General features: G+C 45.3%; 2 protein-coding genes across 14 annotated transcripts in view; both read left to right on the top strand.

Moving 5' to 3' along the window:
• PTPN13 (protein tyrosine phosphatase non-receptor type 13) overlaps nt 1-4986 on the top strand; it is a 106254-nt gene extending 101268 nt beyond the window's left edge. For all 9 annotated transcript variants that reach the window (XM_090138974.1, XM_090138978.1, XM_031596663.2 and 6 more), the window contains 5 exons: nt 913-1003; nt 1726-2063; nt 2602-2817; nt 3473-3535; nt 4143-4986. In XM_090138974.1, coding sequence (XP_089995100.1) covers nt 913-1003; nt 1726-2063; nt 2602-2817; nt 3473-3535; nt 4143-4226 — 792 coding nt within the window. In that variant the 3' untranslated portion in view covers nt 4227-4986. The remainder of the gene's footprint in view (nt 1-912; nt 1004-1725; nt 2064-2601; nt 2818-3472; nt 3536-4142) is intronic.
• A 4617-nt stretch (nt 4987-9603) lies between these two features.
• AFF1 (ALF transcription elongation factor 1) overlaps nt 9604-25769 on the top strand; it is a 58477-nt gene continuing 42311 nt past the window's right edge. For 2 of the 5 annotated variants that reach the window (XM_031596657.2, XM_031596653.2), the window contains exons 1-3: nt 9604-9685; nt 10068-10167; nt 13040-13102. In XM_031596657.2, the coding sequence (XP_031452517.2) occupies nt 13065-13102 (38 nt within the window). In that variant the 5' untranslated portion in view covers nt 9604-9685; nt 10068-10167; nt 13040-13064. Of the gene's footprint in view, nt 9765-10067; nt 10168-11685; nt 11793-13039; nt 13103-16373; nt 16593-25769 lie in introns of those variants that run through there. The other 3 variants (XM_031596655.2, XM_031596656.2, XM_031596658.2) reach the window with 3 other exon arrangements.

The following is a 25769-nucleotide window of genomic DNA, read 5'->3' as shown; positions in this document are numbered from 1 at the left end:
CCTTAAATACCACAGTTCTTTAATTTGCAGCTCTTAAAAGAAATGAGAAGAATTCCTTCCCCCAGCAGCTGCAGAGAGATGAGATTGGGTTGAGCTGGGAGTTCAGTTCAAAAATGTGTTTGTGTCTTTCTTATTGTGGGTAAATTACCAAGTGAATGTAATGCTAACAGACGTAGACAAGGAAGAGAAATGCTGCAATGTTGAGCTGCAGGATGTGAAAATAGTCCTTTCCAGGTCTTACAGTCAGTCTTGTTCAGTGAACTCTCTTTTGGGAGAAAAAGCTGAGATACATACTGGATATTTAATGGGTTGTTTGTTCAACATGGTGTATTTTGTTAGCTACATGAAATCAGATTCCTTTCTTTAACTGAATGATTTTGCACATCCATTAGGGTTTTGTTCATTTTAGGGGCTGCTGTCAGCACTTGTATCGTTCAGTGCATTTTAATGCATGAGTAATTCATAGAACCCTTAGAGGTGGAAAGGACCTTTAAAGATCATCCAGTCCAACTCCCCTGCAAGGAACAGGGGACCACAGTTAGATCAGATTGCTCAGAGTCTAATCCAGCCTCTCCTTGAAAGTCTTCAGGGAAGAGGCATCTGTAGGCAACCTGTTCCAGCACCTCACCTCCCTCTCTGTAAAGAACTTTTTCCTTATATCTAACCTAAATCTACCCTTTTTAATCTTGAAGCCTTTTCCCCCTGTTCTATCACAACAGACCCTGCTAAAGTCTGTCCCCTTCTTTCTTATAGCTCTCCTTTAGATATTGAAAGGCTGCTATCAGGTGTCACCTCAGAGCCTTCTCTTCTCCAGGCTGAACAGCCCCAGCTCTTTTCAGCCTGTCATTGTAGGAGAGGTGTTCCATCCCTTGTATCATTTTTGTGGCCCTACAAAAAATTCTTTCCCTACAGAATCTTCAAGAGTTAAAACCATTGGATCAGTGTTTGATTGGACAAGCAAAGGAGAACAGGAGGAAGAACAGATACAAAAACATCCTCCCTTGTGAGTATTAATTGGTCTGACATTCAGTGTAGATATTTTGTATCAATTTGTATGGAGAATTAATTGGATCTGCTGCTGAGTAGGAAAAAAAATAAATACATCTGACATTTTCTACATGTTTGAAGTCAATATTTATAAAGTGATGTAAGGTTGGTGAATGACAAACTTGTGCAACAGCTAAGAATGAATGCCCACAGATTTTACAGGTGTTTCAATAGGTCCCACTCATTATTAAATGGGATATATATGATATGGGATATATGGATGGATGTAGACAGACTTTTTTTTTCCCCACTATTTTCTTGTGTAAATTTGGAATAACAGACAGGTATCCTACTGTCAGTAAATTTCCTTCTGCAAAATGTTGTTTTGTTAGCTGGGAGAAGCGTTGAGGAGCAGAGACAACTGACACAGGCTTAGCTCTGCATGAGAAGTATTGAGCCTCAGCATCAGGAGTGCTGCAATTTAGGTCAGGCACCATGATATCTGTTGGTTAGATTTCTCCCCTGGCCATTTTTTTTCTTTATTCAAATAGAAGTACTGATTTGTATCTCAATGCAAGTATTGTATTGGTTTTATGTTTTCTGTTTTTCAATAAAACGTTGAAGCACCTTTGGAGATGCACACCATGCAAGTGTGTAAGGCTCAGCATCTCTGCCGTCTGAAGATTTAATTACATTCATGCCTAACATTGAAGTATTTCTGTTGTGTTGGAAATGCAGACGATACCACCAGAGTTCCTCTTGGCAGTGAAGGTGGATACATCAACGCCAGCTTCATTCGCATGCCAGTGGGGAATGAGGAGTTTGTCTACATTGCTTGTCAAGGACCTCTTCCCACTACTGTAGCAGACTTCTGGCAGATGGTTTGGGAGCAAAACTGTACTGTGATTGCCATGATGACTCAGGAAGTCGAAGGAGAGAAGATAAAATGCCAACGCTACTGGCCAGATGTGCTCCATAAAACCACCATGATAACAGACAGACTGCGGCTGGCTCTTGTAAGGTTTCAGCAGCTGAAGGGCTTCATCATCAGAGTGCTGGAGCTAGAAGAGATCCAGGTAAATGAGTCTGATTTTACATGCTTTCTGAGTGCTGGCATTTCTGTCCTCATGCTAGTGTCTTGCCTCGTTTCAATCTTACCTGCGCTAAGAGGTAATGTAGAGCTTCTCTTTGACCAGTGATAGTTACTGAGCAACTCTTCAGCCCTGCAGTTTGTGCTGCTGTGGGACCTTTACAGGAGAAGGCAGTTGGGCCAGGAGGTGATTTTTTGATGCTAATTAGACTTCAGGTGTGGCTCCCCAGGTACTTTTGGCCACAGAAACAGAAAGATATGTAGAGATACAGTATTCACTCCTCATTCAGTCTGGCTGGTTTGTTCCTGTGCATGATTGGTCTGCACAGAAAACCTCATACTATTTAACTGCCTACTGTTTATTTTCACTTTAAGTCATCATTTCTTTGGTTTTATTGAATTGCAGACCAATTTCATGGAGCAAATCTCTCTCTTTTAAGACTTAAAGTTTGGGAACTTCTCTGTCTTCTTTTTCTTCTTCCTCTGTGTAACGTTTTGTTCCTGCTGTTGTTGTTAAACCTCAGACAGGTGAGGTACGGCACATTTCCCATCTGAACTTCACCGCCTGGCCTGACCATGACACCCCTTCTCAGCCAGATGACCTGCTGACGTTCATCTCCTACATGCGGCACGTGCACAGATCAGGACCCATCGTAACACACTGCAGTGCGGGCATTGGCCGCTCAGGGACCCTGATTTGTATCGATGTGGTTCTGGGGCTCATCAGCAGAGACCTCGATGTGAGTACCTGAGAGAATGGGCTCAACCGTGCTTCTGTCTTGCTGGAACTCTGCTCAGTGGGAATATTACTTCTGTATTTAAAATGAACGATGAAGGAAACCATCACAAACTCAAACTGTAGAAACAGCTCAACCTGAGACAGCAGTATGTCAATTCATTTTTCCAGCACCACTGGGAATATACTTTCTAGGGTGATAATGAGGAAGGTGCTGGCTAGCTTCTCTATGTTGGTGTCCACCACTGGGCCAGTACAGCAAATCCTTTTGTGAATTTGTAGGGAGGCTGAGCTATGCTTAGCTCAGTAGGGTTTTTAAGCACCCACCAGATGTCCAGAAATGGAAAAATGGAAAGTACTGTGTTAGATTGGGCCAAAGGACTCAATTTTCTGCATACTCACCTCTTGGTAGTAGTAATCCAGAGAGCCAGTGGAGGTGCATAGAGAAAGAAGAAGGTGATGTAGGAGAGCCACATCCTTATTGCCCAGCTCATGCTGGTCACCTACCAAGTTTGTGCTAGATACACGGAATTGTAAGTTGTTTCAATGCTACGTGTTTCATGGGCCTGGTTGGATTCCTTGGTGTGGTGCTGGGGATATTTTGTATATGCGCATATGTCTTTTTTCAGCATTTAACTTGCTGTTGTTTATTTTGGTAGTTTGACATCTCGGACCTGGTGCGTACAATGCGTCTGCAGCGGCACGGGATGGTGCAGACAGAGGTGAGTCTCCAGGTACAGCTTTCCAGATTTGAACTCTGATGTGCCAGGAAGCTTCCTGTAGTGATTGTCTTTTTTCCCTCTAATGCAAGCTCTGTGTTATGAGAATGAAATCGGATGCATGCTGCTGAGTATTAGGATGTATTTTATAGTTCAAGAAATATACGCAGCTTTAAGCATGCTGTCCTCTTTCAATTTGTCACTAAAAAAAGGAGTTGGAATTGGAATTTTCTTCTTCTAAAGCATATTTTAGGGAGGAAATCAGTTGAGCTTTTTTTTTTTTGCAAAAAATATATGTAAATATGTATATTACATGCTAAAGAGAGAGCTTCATGTAGCTGCTGTGAATCCCTAAAACCACTGGAGACCATCCCGAAGCCTCCGTTTGGCGGGAGTTGTTTAGCCAGAAGTAAGCCTAACCTCTGGGAGTAACCTGGATCTGGAGATACTGAACCTACCTTGGACCTGCAACCACTTTTTGAACATGAAGGACTTCTGCCATCAGAGTTTACAAAAACAAACAGAAAAGAACTCTCACCCCAAATCATGCACTAGCTCCCAAAGCTGCACTGCTAACGTAATATGCACTCTGATCTTCTTCCCCTTGCAGGATCAGTACATCTTCTGCTATCAAGTTGTCCTGTATGTCCTGAATCATCTCCAGCACGAAGAAGAGAGGCAAATAAAATCCTGAACTGGAAGTGCTTTTAAAATAAGGATGTGAAGAGATCGGAAAGCTCTCACCTGTTCTTTGTTCTGCCAATGCTATCGAAGTCCTTTTCTTCAGCTGCTGTCAAATGTTTTCTCTATCTATCTCTGTGTGTCACTGCAGATAAGGTACATAGTGTATGGACAAAGGAGAGCTCATACCATACCACTGGTGTCTTCAGCCCATGGACACAGCTGTGAGATATTTGTATAACAGTAAATAATATTTAATAAAGCTGCATTTTTTTGCAGTTTCCTTAATACATGATTAAGTACTCAAATAAAAATATTTTAATGAAAAAAATGAAAAAAAGTAATGTTAAAATACTCCTGCAGCTCTGCAGCTGCTCTGGAGTATTTGTTTCTTAGGGGGTGGGATAAAGCAGTATTTTTGTCCTGGCAAACTTTATTACCATGCCATTTTAATGGTCTCTTTTAAAAGCTTGTGTATGGCAACAGAATGTTTTGGCCTTTTAGTACAGTTGGAGCTATTTTATAGAGGGTATCTTACATCAGTATTTAAGCTTTAAGAGCTGCCTGTTAGTGTAAGGATAGTGGACTGTTTACTGTAAGTATCACAGTTAACAATGTTTACTTGATAGAGTTCCATGTATATATTTATATACTTTTACAAAAAAAAAAAAAAGTTGAATTATCAGATGTCTAACTTTATAACTTATTAGGCATCTCTACTCTGTAAATAAAAATACACTTAAAATGCACTGGTGGGTGAATCTGGGTGTTTCTGTGTCCTGCATAGGTCTCCAACCTTTGGGCTTGCCTGGGCCACGTGGACTGGAGAGGAATTGTATTGGGCTGTGTTCTTGTAGGTCACTGTAAAAGTAATGCCTTCTGTTTATTTCTGATACAAAGAGCACAATAATACTATTTGATAGAGCAAATTCTCAGCTACAAAACACTGTTTTTCAACACAGTCACCACCATTAGCTATGCATTTACACCAGCAATGATCAAGAGCCCACGTGCTGTGCTTGTAACAATCTGCAGACTGGATCTGCCTGCTGTATGCCAATGTTTTAGCTTGGCATGGGAACAGACAGAATAATACTTCCTTTAATTATCTTTGATATAGCATCCACCCTCCATTATAGCAGAGTAAATTCTCAAATATGTCTCAAATGTTTGTGAGGCCTGCCATCGGTATGGCTCCATGTTCACATTGAAAAACCAGGGATGGCAACAAGAACTTTCCACACTCACACTTGCTGCAACACACAGGGAGAAAGGGAAGCCTATTTCTGCCTTCTCTAGCACTGAATTTGCAGTATTTCATGCAGTATTTCATGCAGTATTTCATGCAGTATTTCATGCAGCTGGCTTTTCCTCAGCCATCTGACACCTTCATTTATGGTCAGCTGCACTCACGTGGCAGCATCTGAAGGGTTTGTCTGAAGCTTCTCTGCTTGGGCCTCAGCCCCTCCCCTCTGCCCCTTCTCTCAAAGTTTCTGCTGGGGGCTGCACCACCCACAGCACCTACCCCAGCACCAGCATCTGCATAGGAGGCTCATTCTCACAGATGTTACCTAATTAGATGATTAAAAAAATAATTTGGTGGAAACAGGCAGTCCAAGCAGAGTGCCCTGTGCTGCAGTTATTTACAACAGAATTAACTCTCCTGCTCTATGACGTGAAATCTGCCACTAAATCTGGAAAAATATCCCCTTGCAACTTCAAAACTTGTTGTAAGGTCAGAGACATATGGGGTACATGCTTTCCTTAGCCACATAGTTCCAGAGTGCTTCATCTCTCTCTGCAGACCGTCTGTCCTTGCCTGTCCACATCATTATTGGGATGCAGGATGCTGTGCTTAGGTGCACACCAGCCTAGGTGCATCTGGCTTGTCTGCAGCCTGGAGCAGGTGATGCAGAACAGAGTGGAGCCAGCCAGACGTCCAGCTCATGTCTGAAAGTCTCTTTGCTCACTGGGACCAGTTAGGGGGCTTGCTCCCAGACCAGGTCTACCTTTGTGCAATTTCAGTTTCCTTCAGTGTTGAGAGTGTACAGTGCCATCAAGACTCTTCTTGGCTGTCAGACTCCAGCTCCACAAAGCTGTGCTGTATTTCGTTACAGCTCTCCTTTCACAAATGATACATTTCCTTTTTTTTCCCCCATCCCTAGAGGTGTTCACCCCATTCCTAGAGATGTTCAAGGCCAGATTGGATGGGGCCCTGGGCAACCTGGTCTAGTATTAACTGGGGAGGTGTGTGGCCCTACCTGTGGCAGGGAGGTTGGAGAGTCATGATCCTTGAGGTCCCTTGCAACCCTGGCCATTCTGTGATTCTGTGATTTTTGTACGTGACATGAAGCAGATACTACCATCTTAAGATGAATGGAACAGAATGTCAGTTTCTATTCTTGAGGAATATCAAAAAAGCTTCTTTTACTTTCATATCGTGGTTAGACTAGAGTTGAATTTTAAACCAATTTCAATGGATTCTGCATTAAAACCAGGGCACTGGAAAAGCATTTTTTCCCAAAGTGTTTGAACAGCCAGTTTTGATTCAGATAAGGAAGTGGAACGCAATAGTGCATTGTTGCCATTTACATCTGAGCATCTTTATTAAGAAACAAGGCTAGCTGTATTTACTGAAAAGAGAGAAATGCATGGGGAAAAATATAGCTCTGTAAGGCCTGAGATTGACTTACTTTGTTTTGTGACATTCAAATTTGTATTTGTATTGTAAAGCAAATATACTCTTCCTGAGCTCCTTCCTTGAAAACACCCAAATGTATGCACTGCTCAAAGCACTGACACGCATAATGTGTGACTTTGGAGCAAGGTACATCTCTCTGGTAGGAGAGGGCTTATGCAAGTCTGATAAAGAGACATGATCACATTTTTAAGTTGAATTCTGATTGCAACTCTGTACATCCTGTCTGAAAATTCACAGGTAATGTATTGATGCTGACTGAAAATGGAGTCACAAGAATAACAAAATATTTTGCAATCTTGAAACCCATTCCCAAATTCTTGTATCAAAACACAAGGCAAGGTGCATATTTTTCACTGTTCACAGGCTGTATTCAGCCAGCATATCAAAGAGCATCCAATTATCTCCCATTACTGGAGTCAGTGCTGCTCTGTGCCTCTCGGCGAACATTTATTTGGGGCTAAAACCTTCCTCCTCAAACCACTGTGTCACCTTCTCAAGCAGTATCAGTGACAAGTATGCTGGGAGACAAGGCTGCGGGCAGCCAGGGCCTTCACATGCTGCCTGGGGCCAGAGCAAAATGCAGTAATTTTTCCTCCCATCCTTTCCTTCACTACGTTCTGTGTAAATAATGATTGTGTTAAAAGAAACCGTTCTACTGGTGTATTTTTCAGCCTGACTTTAGAGTCAAGCCTTTACCAAACATGCCCGAGTCTCCACATGTGCCAGAAGCTAGAGCTTGGGCTTCAGGCTTTATGAGTGAGAAGCAGAGCTGTGCCAGCCTGTCTGCTGTCTGCAGAATGAGCTGGAGCTTGCCTAACTGGGAACCAGGCATTCAAATAAGGTACGTGCAAGCACCCCTGCCCTTCTCAGTGCCACGTCCATCTCTACTCTTACTCCACTGCTGCACCTCTGCTTTCTGCATGAGACTTCTGGTAGGGCTGCAGTAGACTCCAGTCAGATTTCAGCTTACAAGGTGTCATACACTAGCTCTGACGTCCCTGTTGGATTTTGGTGATGATAATTAATTTCATCAACAGAACCCAGAGATTTTCAGATTGTTTTTGCAGTGTTTCCATCTATAATGTTTTTCTTCAACATTACATAGGATCAGTCATGAGACACCACTTGAGCTCATTAATAGTGTGTCCATTTTACAGCTGCTAAGTGATTATTTCTGGATCGCAGTCTGTGTCGTTTAGTGTGAGGGGCTGATATAGTAGAGTCTCTTCCAATGAATCAGGCTTAAAGGCACTGTTCAGAATGTACCTGTGAGGCTTCAGAAAGCAGGCAGTACCATCTCTGGCAGGACCAGGCCTCTCTCTGCAGTCACGGCTCTCCGCAGCACAATGCCATGTCTATTGGGGATGTCTGGACCTACTGATGTTCTGCCCTTCCCTGCTTTCTCAGAAGCTGGCTCCATGGGGCCTGGGGTGTTTCCAGTAGGACAGAAAGAGATCTTGGAGCCCAAACCAAACATTCATATGCAGATCAGTGTAAAGCAGAGCCTGAGCCTGTCCTCTTTCCATGTAAATTGTATTCCACAGTCTGCGCCTAATGAAGTTCGCCTTTGTAGATGTGACAAAACTTCATTAAATTGATTCCTTTGCCAGTGCCCACTTACAGAATGAGTTCCTACTGACCTGGGAGAGCCTTGCTGCTTGGTATCTCGCTTAACTCTTTTTTGTTTGTTACCTGATTCTGAAGGCACCGGCAAGAGTGAATAAGCTTTCTAATCTTAGCTTCAATTTGGCTCTTACATTTTCCAGATGCATAAAAGGAAAACTGACCTCTAAGTTTGGTTAGAGGCTGAAAGAGTTGATGAGAACCCGGTGGGCTGCCTCAGCCTCTTTTCATCTAGAATGCCTGGCTTAGAGCAAGGAGAACAGGAAAAATATATTTAAAAGGCAGTGAAAAGGGCCAGAAGAGAGTTTTATTAGGTTCCTGAAGTTAAAATCCGTTCACTACCCAGCCCTTTCCTGGCAGAGGCCTCTAGAGCATTAGGAGAAATGTTTGTAAATGGAAAAAATAGCTCTGATTTTTTTTTTTTTCCAAGTAGAAAATACTTTTTTTTTTCTATTTGTCATATATGTTTTTTCCCTGATTGCCTGCTGTCCCCTCTCATTTAGATACGATAGCCAGGGAAAATCAAAATTGTTTAATTTTTATATAAAAGAATCATGAAGTATCAATCATGTAATGATTGTAAATGATTCAATATTTTGACTCTCCAGTACCTTGGAACTGATTGGAGTCTTTTTGAGGAAAAAAACAGTTTATGGGCAAAAATTAGTCATGCTACAGATCAATATGTGAAGTAATGTGCTAACAGTCTGGAACTAGGGCTGCATTAGGGGCAGAGATGGATTCCTGAGGGCTGCAAGAATGAAGAGACCATGCATGCAGTGAGTGGTAGCAGCTGGGACATGGCAGAGTTGTTTGGGAGAACACTGATGAAGAAACAAATCTGGATCCGTTGATTTTTTTTTTAAATACTGCAATTGCAAAAGTCCCCTCAGGCTCCCAGGCTGCCAATGGTTGTACCTTTTTGTTGCCGATTTCAGCGCTGGTGGATGGCTCTCAAGTCTCTTAATGGAAAAGGTAAAGTGAAGATGAACTGCTCTGTGATCAGCTCCAGGATGAGCTGTGTGCAGCAATGGAGCTGGTCAGGCAGTGCATTTTGGGTAAGGTATCTAATGCGTTGCCCTGGCAGCGCCTTTGTTGACTCTCTGTTCCCAGCATCCCACCGCCATTCCTGCAGGCCCAAACTGAAGGTACCTGTGGCCTTACGCCTCCATCCCCACGACCCTCCCGTTCACACAGCTCACTTGAAAGTTAAGGCTTCAAAAAATTGTAAGTGCTGGGCTCAGCCCTCCTCAATTTGGGCCTGCGTTTCTGACACGCGTGGCAAAACCCATCCCCAGAGCAGGTCAGCATCACAAGTTCACCTTAGCCTTAAGTACTGCTTTCCTAGGTGGCTGAGAGATGGCCACAGCCTGCCCTGTGCTGCGCCGTCCCCTGGTTCTCATTCACAGTATCACAGGCAGTATCTCTGACCTCAATCTCTGTGCACACGGTACAGAGGATATGGGACACTCAACCCAGTGACTCCTGGCAGTCCTTCAGCACTCACTGTTTTCTCTTATTTCCCTTTAGGATAGAAAGTTGCTGCTGCAGCTTGAACTACTGAATTCTCACCGACCTCAATGCCATGAATAGTTCTCTGCCAGCAGTCACCACACCACGCAACTTGCAGGTAAGGCCATTTTTATTATCATTAGTATGAAATACAGGAATATTTCAGTAGTTTTTTTTTTGTTGCCTTCCTCCCTGTAGGGCCTTGTGGTGGTGTATTGCTGTTTTATTTCCTGAAAGCTGTCCCTAAGCTGTTTAATCCAACCAGAGGGCCCCCAGGAAGCCATATGGTTTGTCAGCATGTGTGTGGTGCACATGTGAGCGCTGAGGAAGTTCTCTTGTAAGCTGGTGGAAGTCAGGTGTTGAAAAGGCTTCTTTGCTCATGGTTCTGGTTAGCTGCTGATTGGTAGGAGGTGGTCTGTTGGAGATGACCTCACCTCGGGCTGTGTTTGGTTAAGAAGCTGGGATTTCACACTAATCGTCTGGGCAGCCGCAAGGCAGTGCTGCATGTTGCTGGAGTTGTGATGAAAAATCTAGAAGCTTCTGAATACTTTATGTATTCAAAGTCTGGACTTTGGCAGAGGTGCTGACTCTTGAGTCATGAGTACCCCCATGGCATCAGCCCCATGGATTAGGAGCTATGGATGGCTCACTGAGGGCTGGGGGCAGATGGGGACAATTCCTCCATCCTCCAGCAGCTCTTCATTTCCCCAGCTTGAATTAATTTCTCAATTAATCTGCACCCAAATGTTTAACCCGAGCATGACTCAGCAGCATACAGGGCAAGCAGCAGATGAGCTGCCCCTCCTGGCTGCCTCCTCCTGCAGCATCAGCATGGGGCAGGCTGCATGCATTTATTCTGTCTTCCACCAGGGTTCGTTTATAGTACATTGCAGATGCTCAGACACACAGTGCTAACCTTTCCTTTTCTCACTGAAGAGTTATAATCTATTTGAAATAGAGAATCATAGAATAGCTCAGGTTGGAAAAGACCTTAAAGATCATCAAGTCCAACCACAACCTAAGTGGTATCAGAACTGCTCTTTTAAGACTTTGGTGAAGAAAAGAATAAATCTGACCTTCTCCCATGCACAAATTCAACCTGTCCAGTTATTTTAGCTCATCTGTACATCACCGTTGGTGTCAGTGCTTTTGGAATATGTGTTAGCATGTTGAATAGATGTGTATAGGCATTCATTTCTATTTTCTGCCTTTTTTTAATTGATTCTTGAAGAATGAAACAAAGAACTGCAAAGGAAAAATTTGCGAAGATGGTAAGCATTTGTGCTACCTGAAAAGTGATTTCTTCTAATGTTTTCTGCTTTCTGACCCTTGTGGAAGAATAAAAATGTTAGCATTCTGGCTTCCCTACCTTCCCCATCAGGGCAGGAGGCAGCATGCATTGCTGAAAATGAGTGAAGAAATAAATGGTTTTATGCCCTTTAAGCAAAAAGCACTGGTAATAAAATAGTTGCTTTTGGAACAAGAAAAGCCATCCTCATTAGATCATCCAGCTAGTTTGATTGACATCAAAGAGGAAAGCTGTAGGTGTTTCCGTTCATTGCAGAGGAGCTGGATCAGATGGCCTTTAAAGGTCTCTTCCAACACAAAGGGTTCTGTGATTCTGTAGCTCTATGATTTCAGAACTGCCGTTACAGTGGCATAAGGGGCAGTCTCTTGCAGTAACTACTGCAACATCCTTCCCCTTCTGTTTCCTCCTTGCTTCCTGAATGCTTAGGCTTTGAAGTAATTTTTCTGCTACCTTTTCATCTATAGCTGTATTTTTTTCTAACACTGCTTTTCCTTCCCACAAATGCTTCCGCTCACCAGCAGGCAGTTTGGGTGTCTAAAGGGAGTTCCTTCATGGCACGTTTGTTTTTAAATTCAACAACCTGGAGCCATAGTCTTGGTTGGCACACACTCGGCTGAGTCCACAGTAATGGATGCTTGTGACTCTAAAAGGTCCCTTTGAAACCAACAGAAGCACTTACAGAAACAGTCCAGTATTTACAAGCTTGCCCAGAATTCAGTCTCTTAACCTACAAGTGGTTTTCATGCAAAGATTGTCTGTAACAAAAAAAAAAAAAGATGATTTGCTGCCTGGGGTAAGATCCATTCATCAGGTTATGCCTCACCTTTTTGTTGAGCAGTGTTTCACACCATCGTTCTGAACATCACTGAAATTCAGGATGTGCCAAAGTAGATTCAGGTTGGATGTTAGAAAGAATTTGTTCTCAGAAAGATTGGTGATGCAGTGGCACAGGCTGCCCAGGGAGGTGCTGAAGTCACCATCCCTGGAGGTGTTCAAGAACCCTGGAGAAGTGGCACTGAGGGACGTGGGCAGTGGGCACGATGGGGGTGGGTTGGGAGTTGGACTCAGTGAGGTGGCCCAGGACAGTGCCTACAGCACTGCTGAGTCACCATCCCTGGAGGTGTTCAAGAACCATGGGGATGTGGTACTAAAGAACGTAGTTTAGTAGGCAGTGTTGGTGATAGGTAGACTGTTGGACTAGATGATCTTCAAGGCCTTTTCCAACCTCAGTGACTCTATGATTCTGTGAAAGACGATTTAGGCTGCCAGGGAGAATCAAGGGATTCACACAGTTATGAAAATATGTGAGGGGAGGATGAGGACTGTGTCTCCAAATGGTTTTGGAGAACTAATTTAAAACAGATTTTGGATGTAACACAAATCCAAACTGAAATGCAGAGCACAGAGAGAGAGCAAGAAAATATGCATTCAGATTTCATTTTCTGGTCAGCATGACAAACATTTTGGACATCACTACATTGTCATGACTTACTACTTCGGAACCTGAAGACACACCACATTTGCTTCTTTAACTCTCCCATTTCCCTCTCTGTTCAGATCTTGAGGAAGGATGTTCCTGGGTTGGTCTTTGACTGTTCAAGCAAAGCTTGGGTGGCATCAGCTGGGTACAGTGTGGTACTGTTTTTTGCAAGATATTCAATATCTGTTTTTTCTCTTTCAGATGAACTGACTGCAGAAGGATAGCTATGGCAGCTCCAGGCAAAGAGAGCATCCCACACGACAGGTAGGAATTAATTTGGTGTTCTCTTATCTTCCTGGATGCTTGGACTAATTATTAGATTATATATTTTTTTAAAGTAGAAAACTCAGTGATTGGGTGGGGCAGAAGGGTTTTCCCTTAGAAGCCAAACCTGCAAAACTGATCTTTTGGAGTCATTTTCCTGCGGTTCCCATTGCTTTTTCAACATGGCTCTCTTCGGCTGCCAGTATGTTTTACCTTCATAGCAGAGATCTGTGATCTTTTCCCCTGTTATGCTGTCCTGAGGTACGAAAAACAGTGATTGCTGCATGTGGGAAAGATATGGGTGAACAGACACTCAGGTATTGATGAGATTCACACCATTCTCCTGCACTTCCTCTGCTGCCATTCTCCAAAATATGTATTCATATAAATATATTTAATTGTCAATATAACTACGAAGAATTGGTTAAAAAATCCACTTTCTGGAATCCTGGAATATAATGCATAACAGCCGGGTCAAAACCAAACCAAAATCACAGGCATTTAGTTTCTTGGTGTCCTACATACCTCACTGCCTCATCTGGGGATTGGATATTGCTGCAAAATGAATCTGACAGCTGTAGTGAATCTGAAGGGTACATTGTGTTCTGTACATAGATGTTATCTTGATTCAATTGGAATATAAATCAGGATATTTAACACCCTTGCACAGTGTGGTTTCTGACAGTTTCAGTGCCAAAGCCAACAAGGACTATAAACCTCTTTCTGACTTTAACTGTTTGTGAAAGTTCTTACTGGTGATGGAACATTTGAAGACATTAACAGCGATAAGTCGGTAGTGCCTGGGGAGATAATGGAAATTCCTCTTGATGGCTGCCAAAATCTCATCGGGTACAGCCTCCAGTGCGGTCTTGTTTGTGGGAGAAGGTGGTTTCTCTTTTTAAAGTCTGTTTCCTTTCATTTAAACACTGAAGTACGTTGGGTTGCTTTCCCCTTGGTTCTCAGAAATGTTTCATTTTTAACAGCTATACCCTTTTTTCTTTCTTTCTTTCTTTTTTCATAACAAGCTGCATGCATCATGGCCTTCTGTTCTTAAAGCAAAAACTACCTTTTGGTTATGTTCCTCCCCTCCCATTTTTTCAATGCCGTGTTGGTTTTCCTTTCCCCCACCAATTCTCTACAGAAGCAGCATGGGTGAGACCTGGGGCTGAGTGCTTTGCATGCTTTGCCCAGCAAGGGTGTGCTGCTGGCAGCCAGATGGAGATCTGGAAGTGCTAAGTTTAAGAAGGTGCTATAAAGCAAAGCCTGTGGAGAGGTGCTTGGTCTAGACTCCTGCCATTGCCCACAGCATGCAGCTTGATTTGCCTCGTTAAACTGGTTTTTGTCTATGCTTTTATGTTTGGGTTTCTACCTTTTACTTGCTCTCCAGCTGTACACTGCAGGCAGGAGTTTAGAGGAAAGATAAATCTATCGTCTCCTTTCCCCTGCACATGTGAACCTGTGAAACACTGTGCTGCGTGGTGTAGCCTGTGCTTTACAGCTACAACGTGTGTGTTTGTTACACAGCTGCTTCTGCAGCTAGGGCTGGGGGAAGACAGGAGAATATCGAGCCCTTGCCAAGTTTGTATATGCTTTGGGATTGCCAGAGCATGAGCAGTTCCTTAAGGATGAACCCCTCTGCAGGCCACAGCCTCTACTTTTCTGTGGAGGTGATGAGAAGGAGCAGGGCAGGAGGGCACTGGCTTCTAGGGATGCTCCAGAGCTGCACTGTTAGGGGTTCTCCTGAAAGTCTGTGGCAGCCTTTGCCTTCAGACCTGCTGCAGAAGTCCTCTCTGCAAATAAAAAGGCTCTGCTGCTTCGCACACCTGGAATCACAGCCTGGAATCACAATGCATGTGTGACCTTTCTCACCTTCAGATGTGGAGGATTCATCAGTGGCAATGGTGATTTCTTGCCAACAGACCTGGGTGGACGTGCTTTAATTAAAAGAGAGCAGTGCCTCTTGAAGGCTGAAAGTAAGGGTGTGTGTCTGTTTAAAAAAACACAGTGTGGTACCATATAATGAGACGTTTGGAAAAGGTTGGTAAGGGCATGAAGCTGACCTATTTCTGGGGATAAACAAGCACTTGTTGTGTTGTACAGCAAATGTGATACTTCAGGAAAGCTTACAGGCCAATGTCTAATTACTTTAATACTGTGTGGCACCTACTGCATTTATCCTTTATGCTTGCTCAACTGTTTGACAGTAGTGTAAGCTTCTGGGATTTATCCCACAAATGTAATGGGCCATCAACCCAGAAGGTGCGTGCTGGTTGCTGTGGGTATGGCGGGGTTGTTCTGGCGAGCCAAGGGAAGCTGCTCTCGCTCCTGTAGGAGTGGAGACCCTCAGCAATGCTGTAGGCACCGCGCCGGGCCACCGCTTTTCAGCACAGTGCCTGAAATCATTGCTGCTTCATGCTCAACACATTGCATTGTGCTCGCCTGTGTAAAGGTTGGTAAAGACCTCCAAAATCACGAACTCCAACTCCAACCCACTCCCACCATGCCCACTGACCACATCCCTCAGTGCCATATCTGCATGGTTTTTGAACACCTCCGGGGATGGTGACTGCACCACCTCCCTAGGCAGCCTGTGCCACTGCATCACCACTCTTCCTGAGAAGAAATTTTGTCTGATATCCAACCCGAAACCTCTGCCTGTCATGTTTTTAAGGAATGGCGTCCACGCTATTCACTTCAGGTATGCACTCCTCAGTGTGACAGGTCGTGTTTTATTGATCTGTTTGCATTTTACCTCGTGGAGACTGCTTCCTTCGTTTGGAGCACGCTTTTCAGAGGCAAGGGCTCAGAAAGGGGAAACTTTATCCCCAGTGTGTGAATAAAAAGTATGTGGCGGAAGGCTGTGTCCTGCTGACGCTGAGCACAGCTGTACAGAGGGCACTTTGGGAAGTCTGAGAGGAATACCGTGGCGGTGCAGCCCGGCTGTTTGCTATAGGAGGCAAGGAAGAAGCCTTTTAGGGTACAATTGTCACAATCTTCTCCAACAAAAAGCAGGTTTCGCCCTGGCGAAGCGCAGACAAACGGCTTTGGGGAGCTCCTATTTCGCTTCTCCCTTCTTTTTTTTAACCACCTCCCCCCGCTCAGCCCTTCGGCCCGCCCCACGCCTCCACCGCGGGCTGCGGGCCGTACCACAGCGCCCGGAGAGGGGGGCAAGGGGGGGGGGAGCGGCGGGGGGCTGCGGGCCGAGCGTCAGCCCCGTCCGTCGGCGGGCGCACGGCGACGGCGCCTCGCGGAGCCCCGCGGCCGTACCGCCCCTTCGGGCCGCGGGTGGCCGCCGCTCCCTCGGTGGCGTCGGGGAATGCGGCGGGCCGGAGGAGGGCCCGGATGAGCGTAACCCAACCCGGGCCGGGCAGCTCGGGGCAGAGCGAGCGATGAGGCGCTGCGGGGCGTAGCGCGGCCGCGGGGCTGCGGGAGGGCCCCATGGAGGCGGCGGGGCCGGCGGCGTGAGCTTCGCCATGGCCGCGCAGTCCAGGTAGGGCGGTGAGGGGCTCCGGGGGGCACGGCTCGGAGCGAGTCACCGGCTCGGGGGGCGGGGGGCACGGAAACCGAGGCTTAGTTTTACGGCGGTTTTTCTTGTTGTTTCTGCGTTCCCTTACTCGCTAACTAAGCTCTGCGTGCGTGAAGATCGGCACTGAAGTCGAATTGTTGCCTGTTTTAAGAGGGAGTGGGAGTGGCGGTGAGCAGCGGCGTTCCCCCTGAAGCTCGGTGCTTGCCGTGCTTTTGGTCAGCGGGCTTAGCCACCGTGTGCCGGGGATGCGTGCTGCACGAGTGCATAAAAGCCTTTATTCAGCACCAGAGATACGCTCAGTGACTGGAGTCATACTACCTAGGAAAGAGAGGCCAAGCACCCGCAGAACTGATTTGTTAAAGCGAGTCAGAGGGTTCTCTCTGTTAGGTGTGAGCCTTTCGGTTTTGCGTCTCTTTTGTCAGAGGAAACCAACCAAACAGACCCGCAGTCAGTTTCTGCAAGCTCAGTAAATCAGCGATGAGGTGGTGTGATACAGAACACCGCATTTTGGGCATCGCTCGGCGTGAAGCCTTTTGGGCAGTCCTCCATCTGCTTGGCTTTGCTATTTCTCGCCTGCTGTGCGTTTCAATAGGCACAGCCGGGGGAAGGGAGGTGAACCCGGGGAGGATGCGGGTTTGGCAGCGAGAAAATCTTACGTCCTTCTTTCATTTTCAGTGCTCCAACCGCATTTGGATTCATTGTTTTGGGGGTGGCAGAGTAAGGGGAACAAGGAGGTAGAACACACCTGTTGCTGCTCAGCAGTGCTTCAGAAATTGCAGTGGTGATAACTGAGAAACTGATGTGCTAGCAGATGCCGTAACTATTTTAGTTTTCTAATACCGAATCTTAAAATCGATTGTGTGGTGAGTTGGGTGTTTTAGCTATTTGAGATGAATCAGCTTTTACCACCGGCTGCTGTAATCACCTTACATCTAGAAGCAGTCAGTGGAGGAGCTATCCCTCAGTCTGCCTTGTGCGGAATGTGGGGTGTTTTGTGTTTCAGTTGCTGGCTGAGCTGTAGGCTTGCAGCTGCAGCTCTGCTCTACTCCCTTCTGGAACATGCAGATGATCCGATGCTTGTAGCATCCCCGAGCAGCATGGGCTGCGTTGGGCTTTTGTGCTGTGTTCAGGACCGCATGAGCAGAACTGGGAACAAGTTCACTTCCTTGTTGGATGCAGTGTGATATCCAGCTTTTTGAAGATGTAAGCTGCTATTCTCACACTTACTTAAAATTGCTGGATAGACAATCACTTTGTTGTTACAGTTGGTAAGAATTTCTGAGTGCTGTACAACTTGCCTTTAGATGTGCCCCTTATTAGTGTGGCTGCAGGTATGCAGGACCAACACCGTTTCGTCTCCCCTGCAGGGAGGTGGTGGAGAAGCACAGTCAGAGCACTGCGCAGTCAGTGTCATGCTGCTGTCCCTGCTGGCTCTTCTCCAGAGCTGGGGACAATGGGAAGCCCCCCAACAGCCACATCTCAACTTCTAACTCCGTAAGAGTCAGGGAATAGTGCTGGGCCCTCACATCAGTAAAAAAGGAAGGAAATGCTGTGTACAAACACCATGTAGCTACGTCTGCATTTAAAATAGTGCAGCAAAACAGTTTCTTCTGAAGGGAGTGGTGCTGAGGCTTTTCCCTGAGGAAGATGCAGCTTGGTTTTTTGCTCTGTGTCGTTTCACAGCTTTCTGGGCCAGATCTCCAGGCACCTTTCATAATGTGTTTGTTCTGCGGGTCCTGTCGATACAGGCCGATGCCAGTATTGGTGATACTGCATTCCAGGCAGCTGATGCAGGTGAAGAAGGGCTGAAACATTGTCTTGTGTTACTTCACCTGTCAGCTGAAAGATGAAACATCCCCTGATCCCATGGTGGCTTTGCTAATGTGCTGCTCCTCCTGAGGGCTGCTGCAAACACAGGTTGGCAGGGTCTTGGGGCTGTTCTGCTGCCTGGTGAATGAGAGTAGGGAGCCTCAAAACAGTGGAAAAACTCTCATCCTGTTCATACAGCGCGGAGGTGTTTTTCCTGCAGTGTTGTGTGCTGCAGTTCAGGCTGCTGGATGGAGTTTGCTATGGCCATGGTGAGAGCATGAAGACACACGTAGCCCTGGCTGGACTGGCTGGGGCAGGTGTCCTCCCAGATTCAGCACCTTGCTGCAGCAAAACACTTCATGGGGAGCAGGTGAGCGCAGGTTTTCTACAGCTGTGCATTCACACAGCTAGGGGAAGAGACCCCCATCAGGGGAGGTGCTTGCTCAGTTCCAGTTCTCAATACCTCACTGGTTTGGGTATTGCCAAGATGAGCTGCCTCAGCAAGTTTCAGTAGGCAAACTTCATTAAGCTGTTTCATGCTTCACATGGGCATGTTTGTCTTCTGGGCTGGTCTGGCGATGGGTATATTTAGTGTTTGGAACTGTCATTTGTAGTTGTGTTGTAGTTTATTGTAACAGTAACATGAAGTTGTGCTACTGTTGTTTCTTCAGCCTTACCCATCAGGTTAAGGGAAAACTGTCCCTGCTTTAAATTACAGAGAAAGGTTGACAGGGAAAATGGTTAATTGTAGAATTATAGAATGGCTTAGATTGGAGGAGACCTTAATGATCATCTCATTCTAGCCCCCCTGCTGTGGGCTGATTGCCCACACCAGCTCAGGCTGCGCAGGGCCCACCCAACCTGGCCTTAAGCACCTCCAGGGATGAGGCATCCATAGCCTCTCCTCATAACTTGTACCAGTGCCTCACCACCCTGTGAGAAAAGCTTACATCCTAACATCTAACCTCAATCTCCTCTCTTTTAGTTTAAAGCCATTCCCCCTTGCCCTGTCACTATCAGACCATGTAAAAAGTTGGTTTCCTTCCTGCCTGTTGGCTTCTTTCTGAGTACTGTAAAGCCGCTATGAGGTCTCCCTGGAGCCTTCTCTTCTCCAAGCTAAACAAACCCAACTCCCTCAACCTATCTTCATGAGAGAGGTGCTCCAGCCCTCTGATGATCTTTGTGGCCCTCCCCTGGACCTACTGCAACAGCTCCACATCCTTCCTGTGCTGCAGACCCCAGGCCTGGACGCAATAGTCCAGTTTGAGTCCTCACAAGGGCAGAGTAGAGGGGGTCAGTCACCTCCCTCTCCCTGGCTCTTCTTCCAAGATATACTGTACCTGGGATTGCCTTGATCCAAGTACAGCACCTCTTACTTGGCCTTATTGTACTTCATTAAATTCTCATGCACCTGCTTTTCAAGCCTGTCGAGGTTCCTTTGGATAGTGTCCCTCCCATCTATTGTATCAACTGCACTGTTCAGCCTGGTGTCATCAGTAAACTTGTTGAGGGTGCACTTGATCCCATCATTTATGTCGTTGATAAAGATGTTGAAGAGCACCGGTCTCGAGATGGACCCCTGGAGGATGCCACTCATGACCATCCTCCACCTGGGCACAGGGCCATTGACTACAGCCCTCTGGCTGCAACCATCCAACCAATTCCTTACCCACCTAATAATCCACCCTTCAAATCTATCCCATTTAGAGATAAGGATGTGGTGGGGGACCATGTCAAAGGCCTTGTACAAGTCCAGGTAGACAACATCAGTTGCCATTGGTTAATGTTTAACCTCTTTGGCAACAGCAAAACTCATTCTCAGAACTGGGAGAAAAAAAAAAAAAAAAAAAAAAAGGCTTGCTTTGTTTTTGTGCTTGTTCCAAAAATTAATAAAAGGAAAAGAAAAAAATCCTCACCAAAACCTAAGGAGGAAGAGGACAACAGATGCCACTATCCAAAAAAAAAAAAAAAAAAAAAAAAAAAGAGGCAAAAGGAGAAGCATGGGCTGGTGTTACATTCGTATGCATTTTTTACTCCGAATGCCTTGTAGTTTATGTTCTGTAAGCAGCAAATGATGCATCTGTTCAGGGATGAGCACAGCGGAGTTCAGCAGCTGGTGTGTGTATGTGTGTAGTGCATGTATGTGCCTCTTCCTTTTTTCCTCCTTTCTCTAAGCTGAATTGCAGGCATTATAGTTTCAAATACTAACATCTGTAAGGGCTTGCGTGTGTAGCGGTAAAGGGATTTTTAGCCCTCTGAAAAGTGGTAGGCACCTGATAAGGAGTTACTTTCAGTATTCTCATGCTTCTGAAGTCTGTGATTGTGCTTAAAAAAGCGACAGAGCTTTTTTAAACCACTTTTTTGCCAGTGTGATTTAGAGCACCAGCCTGCAGCTCTTTCCCCAGGATCCTCTCTCTCTCAGCAGGCTGTGTCGCAGGCAGGGATTCTGCTGGCAGATGGGAGGCCCTGTGGTGTGATGCAGCTCTCCCCATCCCCGTGCCTTCAGCAGCACACACTGTTCTAGGAAGCGTTGTTCCCCCGGTGCCAGTAAGCCCGTGGCTGTGCTGTCCCAGCTGGCAGTCGGGAACATGTTTCTTCATGCTTGCACCAGAGCCACGTGTGATGGGCAGGGAGCGGGTCCACGGGGCGAAGGGCAGCGTGGAGAGTCATCCGTCTCATTGCCTTGGTTTCTGTAGATGAGGAAACAGAGGTGCCTGGTGTGTAAATCCCTGGGTGTGCAGTCGGAGAAAGCAGCTTTTTGCCTTGGCTCGCCCAGTCTGACATGAGGAATGCTCCAATTCCAAAAGCATGTGAAGTCTATATGAGGTTGTTTAGTATGTGTTATGCACGTGGATCTCTGAAAGCTCCCGATTTTCCATTTATTTAAATGCTGTGTGTCAGTGAGATGTTATACGTGGCATTTTAGTTCTGCAGATTTTTGATTTAAAAGTTGATATATAACTTTCTGCAGACAAAAGGCACAGGGATCTCTTACTGCTGAGGGAATGTGATCGCTACACTAAGGTTTTAGAGCACCGTTCATCAGTTTATCTGCTTGCAAACCCCTATCTGTTTTACATGGGCTGGATTGAGCATGCTGATACTAGGTTTGCTTTACCTAGCTAAGTCTGTGAACCTCCTAAAGTAAATGCCTGGCTCTGTAGAATAACAAAGGCTATGTATTCATGTAGAGACTAATACAATTCCATTGAACTGCCCAGATCCTGGAGGAAAAGGAAAACAGGCAGATCTGTGTCCTGTTCTGACAGTGGCTGCACTCCTTTTCTCCTTATAGAGACACTGTAATAATGAAATGTGGTCTTCTGGGACTTTTTTTTTTCCCATGCCATTCTGCATGAAAATCAGTTGACTCATATGCTGAGGTATTAAAAATAACAGACCGAAAGACTTCCTAAACTGGCTGACATGGAAAAATTCAGCAAGTTGGATGTTCCATCTTTGAAAAAAATACTTTAGGTCCATTAGTGATGTTGTGTACAATATTCCATATATTTGTTACAAAAAAATGGCACCAGAACCCCCGCCTTCTCCATTAAAGCATATACATAAGGGAATAACTCTGTGTCTTGTGTTTTTCTGATGTGAGGAATTTTCAGTGTCATAAGGTATCATAGTGAAAATGGTGTGGTGTTGAAAGGGGCCAGCTGAAATTCTTCCCTGTTGGGAAAAGGCAGAATTTGTGAGTTGGGTGGTGCAGTGTAATTAAGAACTGGCATGTAAGAAAGCTGAAATAAACCTAATGATGGTATAGGAAGATGTGCCATCTAGTTGTAACATGCTTTTTGTAGGTGAAAACAGTCAATTCAATGGGGAAAACAAAAGCTTTACTTACTAGTCTTTCTTTGCAGGATGTGAGTTTGTACAATGCTGCAGCCAATTAAGGAACCACTGATAACTGCTGAGGGAAGAGTTACCCGATAGAATAATTCATCTGATAAAACAAGCATCTCTGAATGCAGAGATGTCCTTAAGGATTGTGAATAGCACTCTGCAGGCTGCAGCTTCTTGTGCAAAAGGAAACAACGTTAGTAACCTGGGTTTTGCAGTTTGAAGACAAACTGGGTGCAAAGTAGCACAGCCTGTTTGGAGGAAGAATTTGACTTAGGAAAGGTGAAGAGTTTTTCACCCTGAAGTTGCCTTTAGATTTTGTGTTAGGTTTTTGGAGAGCAGACAGCCCAGAACTTCCTCTTCATGATTTTTCAGTAAGTGGAAACAGTTTGTCATTGCCACACTTTCTGCTGGTTGCAACCGAACCCACCTCAAGCTGGTTTTGGTGCTAGTAGCAATTGATTAAAATCTGTTTCCATGTGGTGAATTGTTAAAACAAACCAAACCAAACCTATCCTGTAATGTTTGTAAAGCTGGACGCAATCTGGATTGATTCTTATATCTAATGAGCATTCAGGCCTTTTATGGACTGAATCTTATGTCATTTTGGGGGTCAAATGCTGTTGCTTTGATGCTCACTCTAAGACTGCTGTTAATTTTTTCCCACTTGGTGATTAAGGGATGTGGTCATGGGGCAGATGGGGAAGTAGACAACTTCTGAGCAGGGGAAATGTTAGGAAAATTCTCTCTCTATGGTCCTATTCCTTTGTATGTAGATTAAATATCAAGGTAATGGTTTTCCTTTTTTTAATATTTTCCTTTTAAAATGTGCTATTCTCCACTCTTTCTGATTAAGGAAATTTACAGATGAAAGCTGTTTTTACTGGAGTATAACAACTTTAAAGACCATTTATGTGCAGCAGTCTGTGTACGCTCATTTCCAGCCAATCTGTTCTCTCTGTGTGTTGTAAGCCAATGGACTGCTTTTGACACCAAGAGAAGAAATTCAGATCAGAACCTGTTCTTTTCATTTCCCTGTAGCTCTTGCCAGCAATAAGCTGTTTTGGAGCAGGAGGTTTGTGAAGCTCTGGCACCTGGCATAATACTGGGCAGAGGGTGAGGAGGAATCTGGCAGCGTGCACAAAAGGATTTAAAAGCCATAGACATTGGAGCTGGGGCTTACTGCAGGGCATCTGCTTGGAGAGCCCAGGGGCAGCTCCTGCCCCATGCACAGATGATGCATGGGTCTCGCTGGGGTGAGGGACCCTAGGGGCAACAGTGCTGCTTTGCCCTGCAGCAGCTTGGTGCAGTTTTCCAGCCTTGGTTGCAAGATGGTGTGAAACCACTTCAGTTATTGTATTGGCTGATGTGGCTTCCTTCCTTCTTGAAAGGATCTCAGTCCCTTAGAGGGCAGTGACTTGGGGAAGAAACCCTCCTGTCCTGAATATGGGCGTCTCCAGTGGCTCCCCGGTTTTGCAAGCCTGACTCGAGTCCTCTCCACAAGTGTCGCCTGTCCCTTGCTGGACTACTCCTCACACTCCTGTGGTTGCATTGCCATCACCTTCAGTTGTTTTAAAGGAAACCTGAAACCGAGTAGAAACACAAAACCTCATGGAGCAGTCTCTTAATTGCTATCTGCCCTGTGAACACTGTGCTTGCAGGGTGACAGTGAGGAGAGAGAACAGTATGAAATGAAATACACTAAGTGGTAAATTGCTGCCAACCTGAGCATCAGGCTAAGTGTGGCAAATAAACAGGCAATACCAGCGCTTTTGGAGGCAGAAATTGCCTCATTTGGTGCAGTCATTGTGTGATTCACTTATATTTTACCAGGATAAACACATAAAGAGTGATTAATGAATAGTGGCAAGATACCCATGCGTGAGCTGTCCTGAGGCAACCCAGAAAAAGTATTAATCAACACATTTCCCAGTTGCTGGCAGCTAACTCCTGGTATGCAGCACTTTGCCATTTCAGCTGGAAAATGCATTGTCCCTTGGCCTCACTGTACAAATCATGCCTTGCACTGCTATATGGGCTGCGAAAACCAACGCATGGGTTTTCAGCTGTGGAGGGGCTGTGTTGAAAGGCACATTGACCTTAGAATGCCTTGGTGTTGCTGTAAAACAGGCTGAGTATTGACCTAGCAGCACGTTTGGTTGTACAGCTGCGTGCTTTCCAGAGCAGAGCGGGTTTATCAGTCAGTATGTGCCCAGGGCAGCAGGTAAATATTTTGGAAGCAGTCTTGCTGGTTCCCACCGGTGCTCCCCTTTCCCAGTTTCCCTGTGCAAGCACGCACGGCTCCTCCTGCAGCAAACCTGCACACATTAGGTAGGGCTGAGCTCTGGTTCCAGCGCGGCTTGCTGTGCCAAGGGAAACACGCCATTTGCAACCAGTGGTTTGCATGATAGAAAGAAAATGGTCTTTTTTTAATCGATGGACTTCAAAGTTGTTCAACAGATCTGTTTAGAATTGAAGGGAGAGGAGTATTTGTAGCTTTTTTTAGTTGCTAGTAGTGCTACTAGGCATGCCTCGGTACCTGCCTAATGCAGCTTGTCATGGGTTATTGCTGTGCGTGGCTTGAATGCCGTCCAAGCCTTGGGAGTGACAATGAGCTGCTTTGTTACTCAGACAGCACAGCGTGGTCTGAGTGCAGTGAGAAACTCCAGCACGGAGCAATGCCCAGATAGACAGTGTGCGTGCCTCGGTGCAGTCAAACGTGGGCTGCAAACCATGGGAAAGTGAGCAGATGTTTCTGTGCGGAGATGGAAAACTTTGGACATAGTTGGGGAATCATTATAACCTGGCAGAGGCTGCGGGAAAGAGTTTTTAAATGGGCTTTTGAGCGTATAAGCGGACTACTTCTGCAAACACTGCTAATCTCCTTCTGTTCCTGCTTAGTCCTTGCACTGCAGATAAGACTTGTTCAACCTGTTACGTTGTACCTGCTGTTATGTAAGTGGAAAGCTCAGAAGAGCAAGGAAATCTTTCCATTTGCTGCACAATTTGCCTGCTGCTGGTTACAGTGAAAGCATGAAATAATTTTAGCCTTCAGTAATCCCTGTTTTTTCCTAAGTTATAGAATCATAAAATGGCCTGGGTTCAAAAGGACCACAACGATCTTGTAGTTTCAACCCCTCTGCTACGTGCAGGGTTGCCAACCAGGCTGCCCAGAGCCACATCCAGCCTGGCCTTGAGTGCCTCCAGGGATGGGGCATCCACAACCTCCTTGGGCAACCTGTTCCAGTGCGTCACCACCTTCTGTGTGAAAAACTTCCTCCTAATATCACAACTATTTAATATAAATTATTGTTAATTAATAATATTTAATAAATAATATGAAATTAATATTTAATATTAATAAAATATTTTAATAGCATTTAAGGAGCTGGTTCCATAAAATTGGTGAGCAAAAAAAGCACATCTGCTTGAATAATCTTAGCATAGCCTCAAAGCCAAAAATTTATTGCATTTGACTTCTTG

The sequence above is a fragment of the Phasianus colchicus genome, chromosome 4, assembly GCF_987193195.1.
Source record: "Phasianus colchicus chromosome 4, bPhaCol1.hap1.1, whole genome shotgun sequence".
Classification (NCBI taxonomy): Eukaryota; Metazoa; Chordata; class Aves; order Galliformes; family Phasianidae; genus Phasianus; species Phasianus colchicus.
This window is presented reverse-complemented; position numbering and strand designations above follow the sequence as displayed.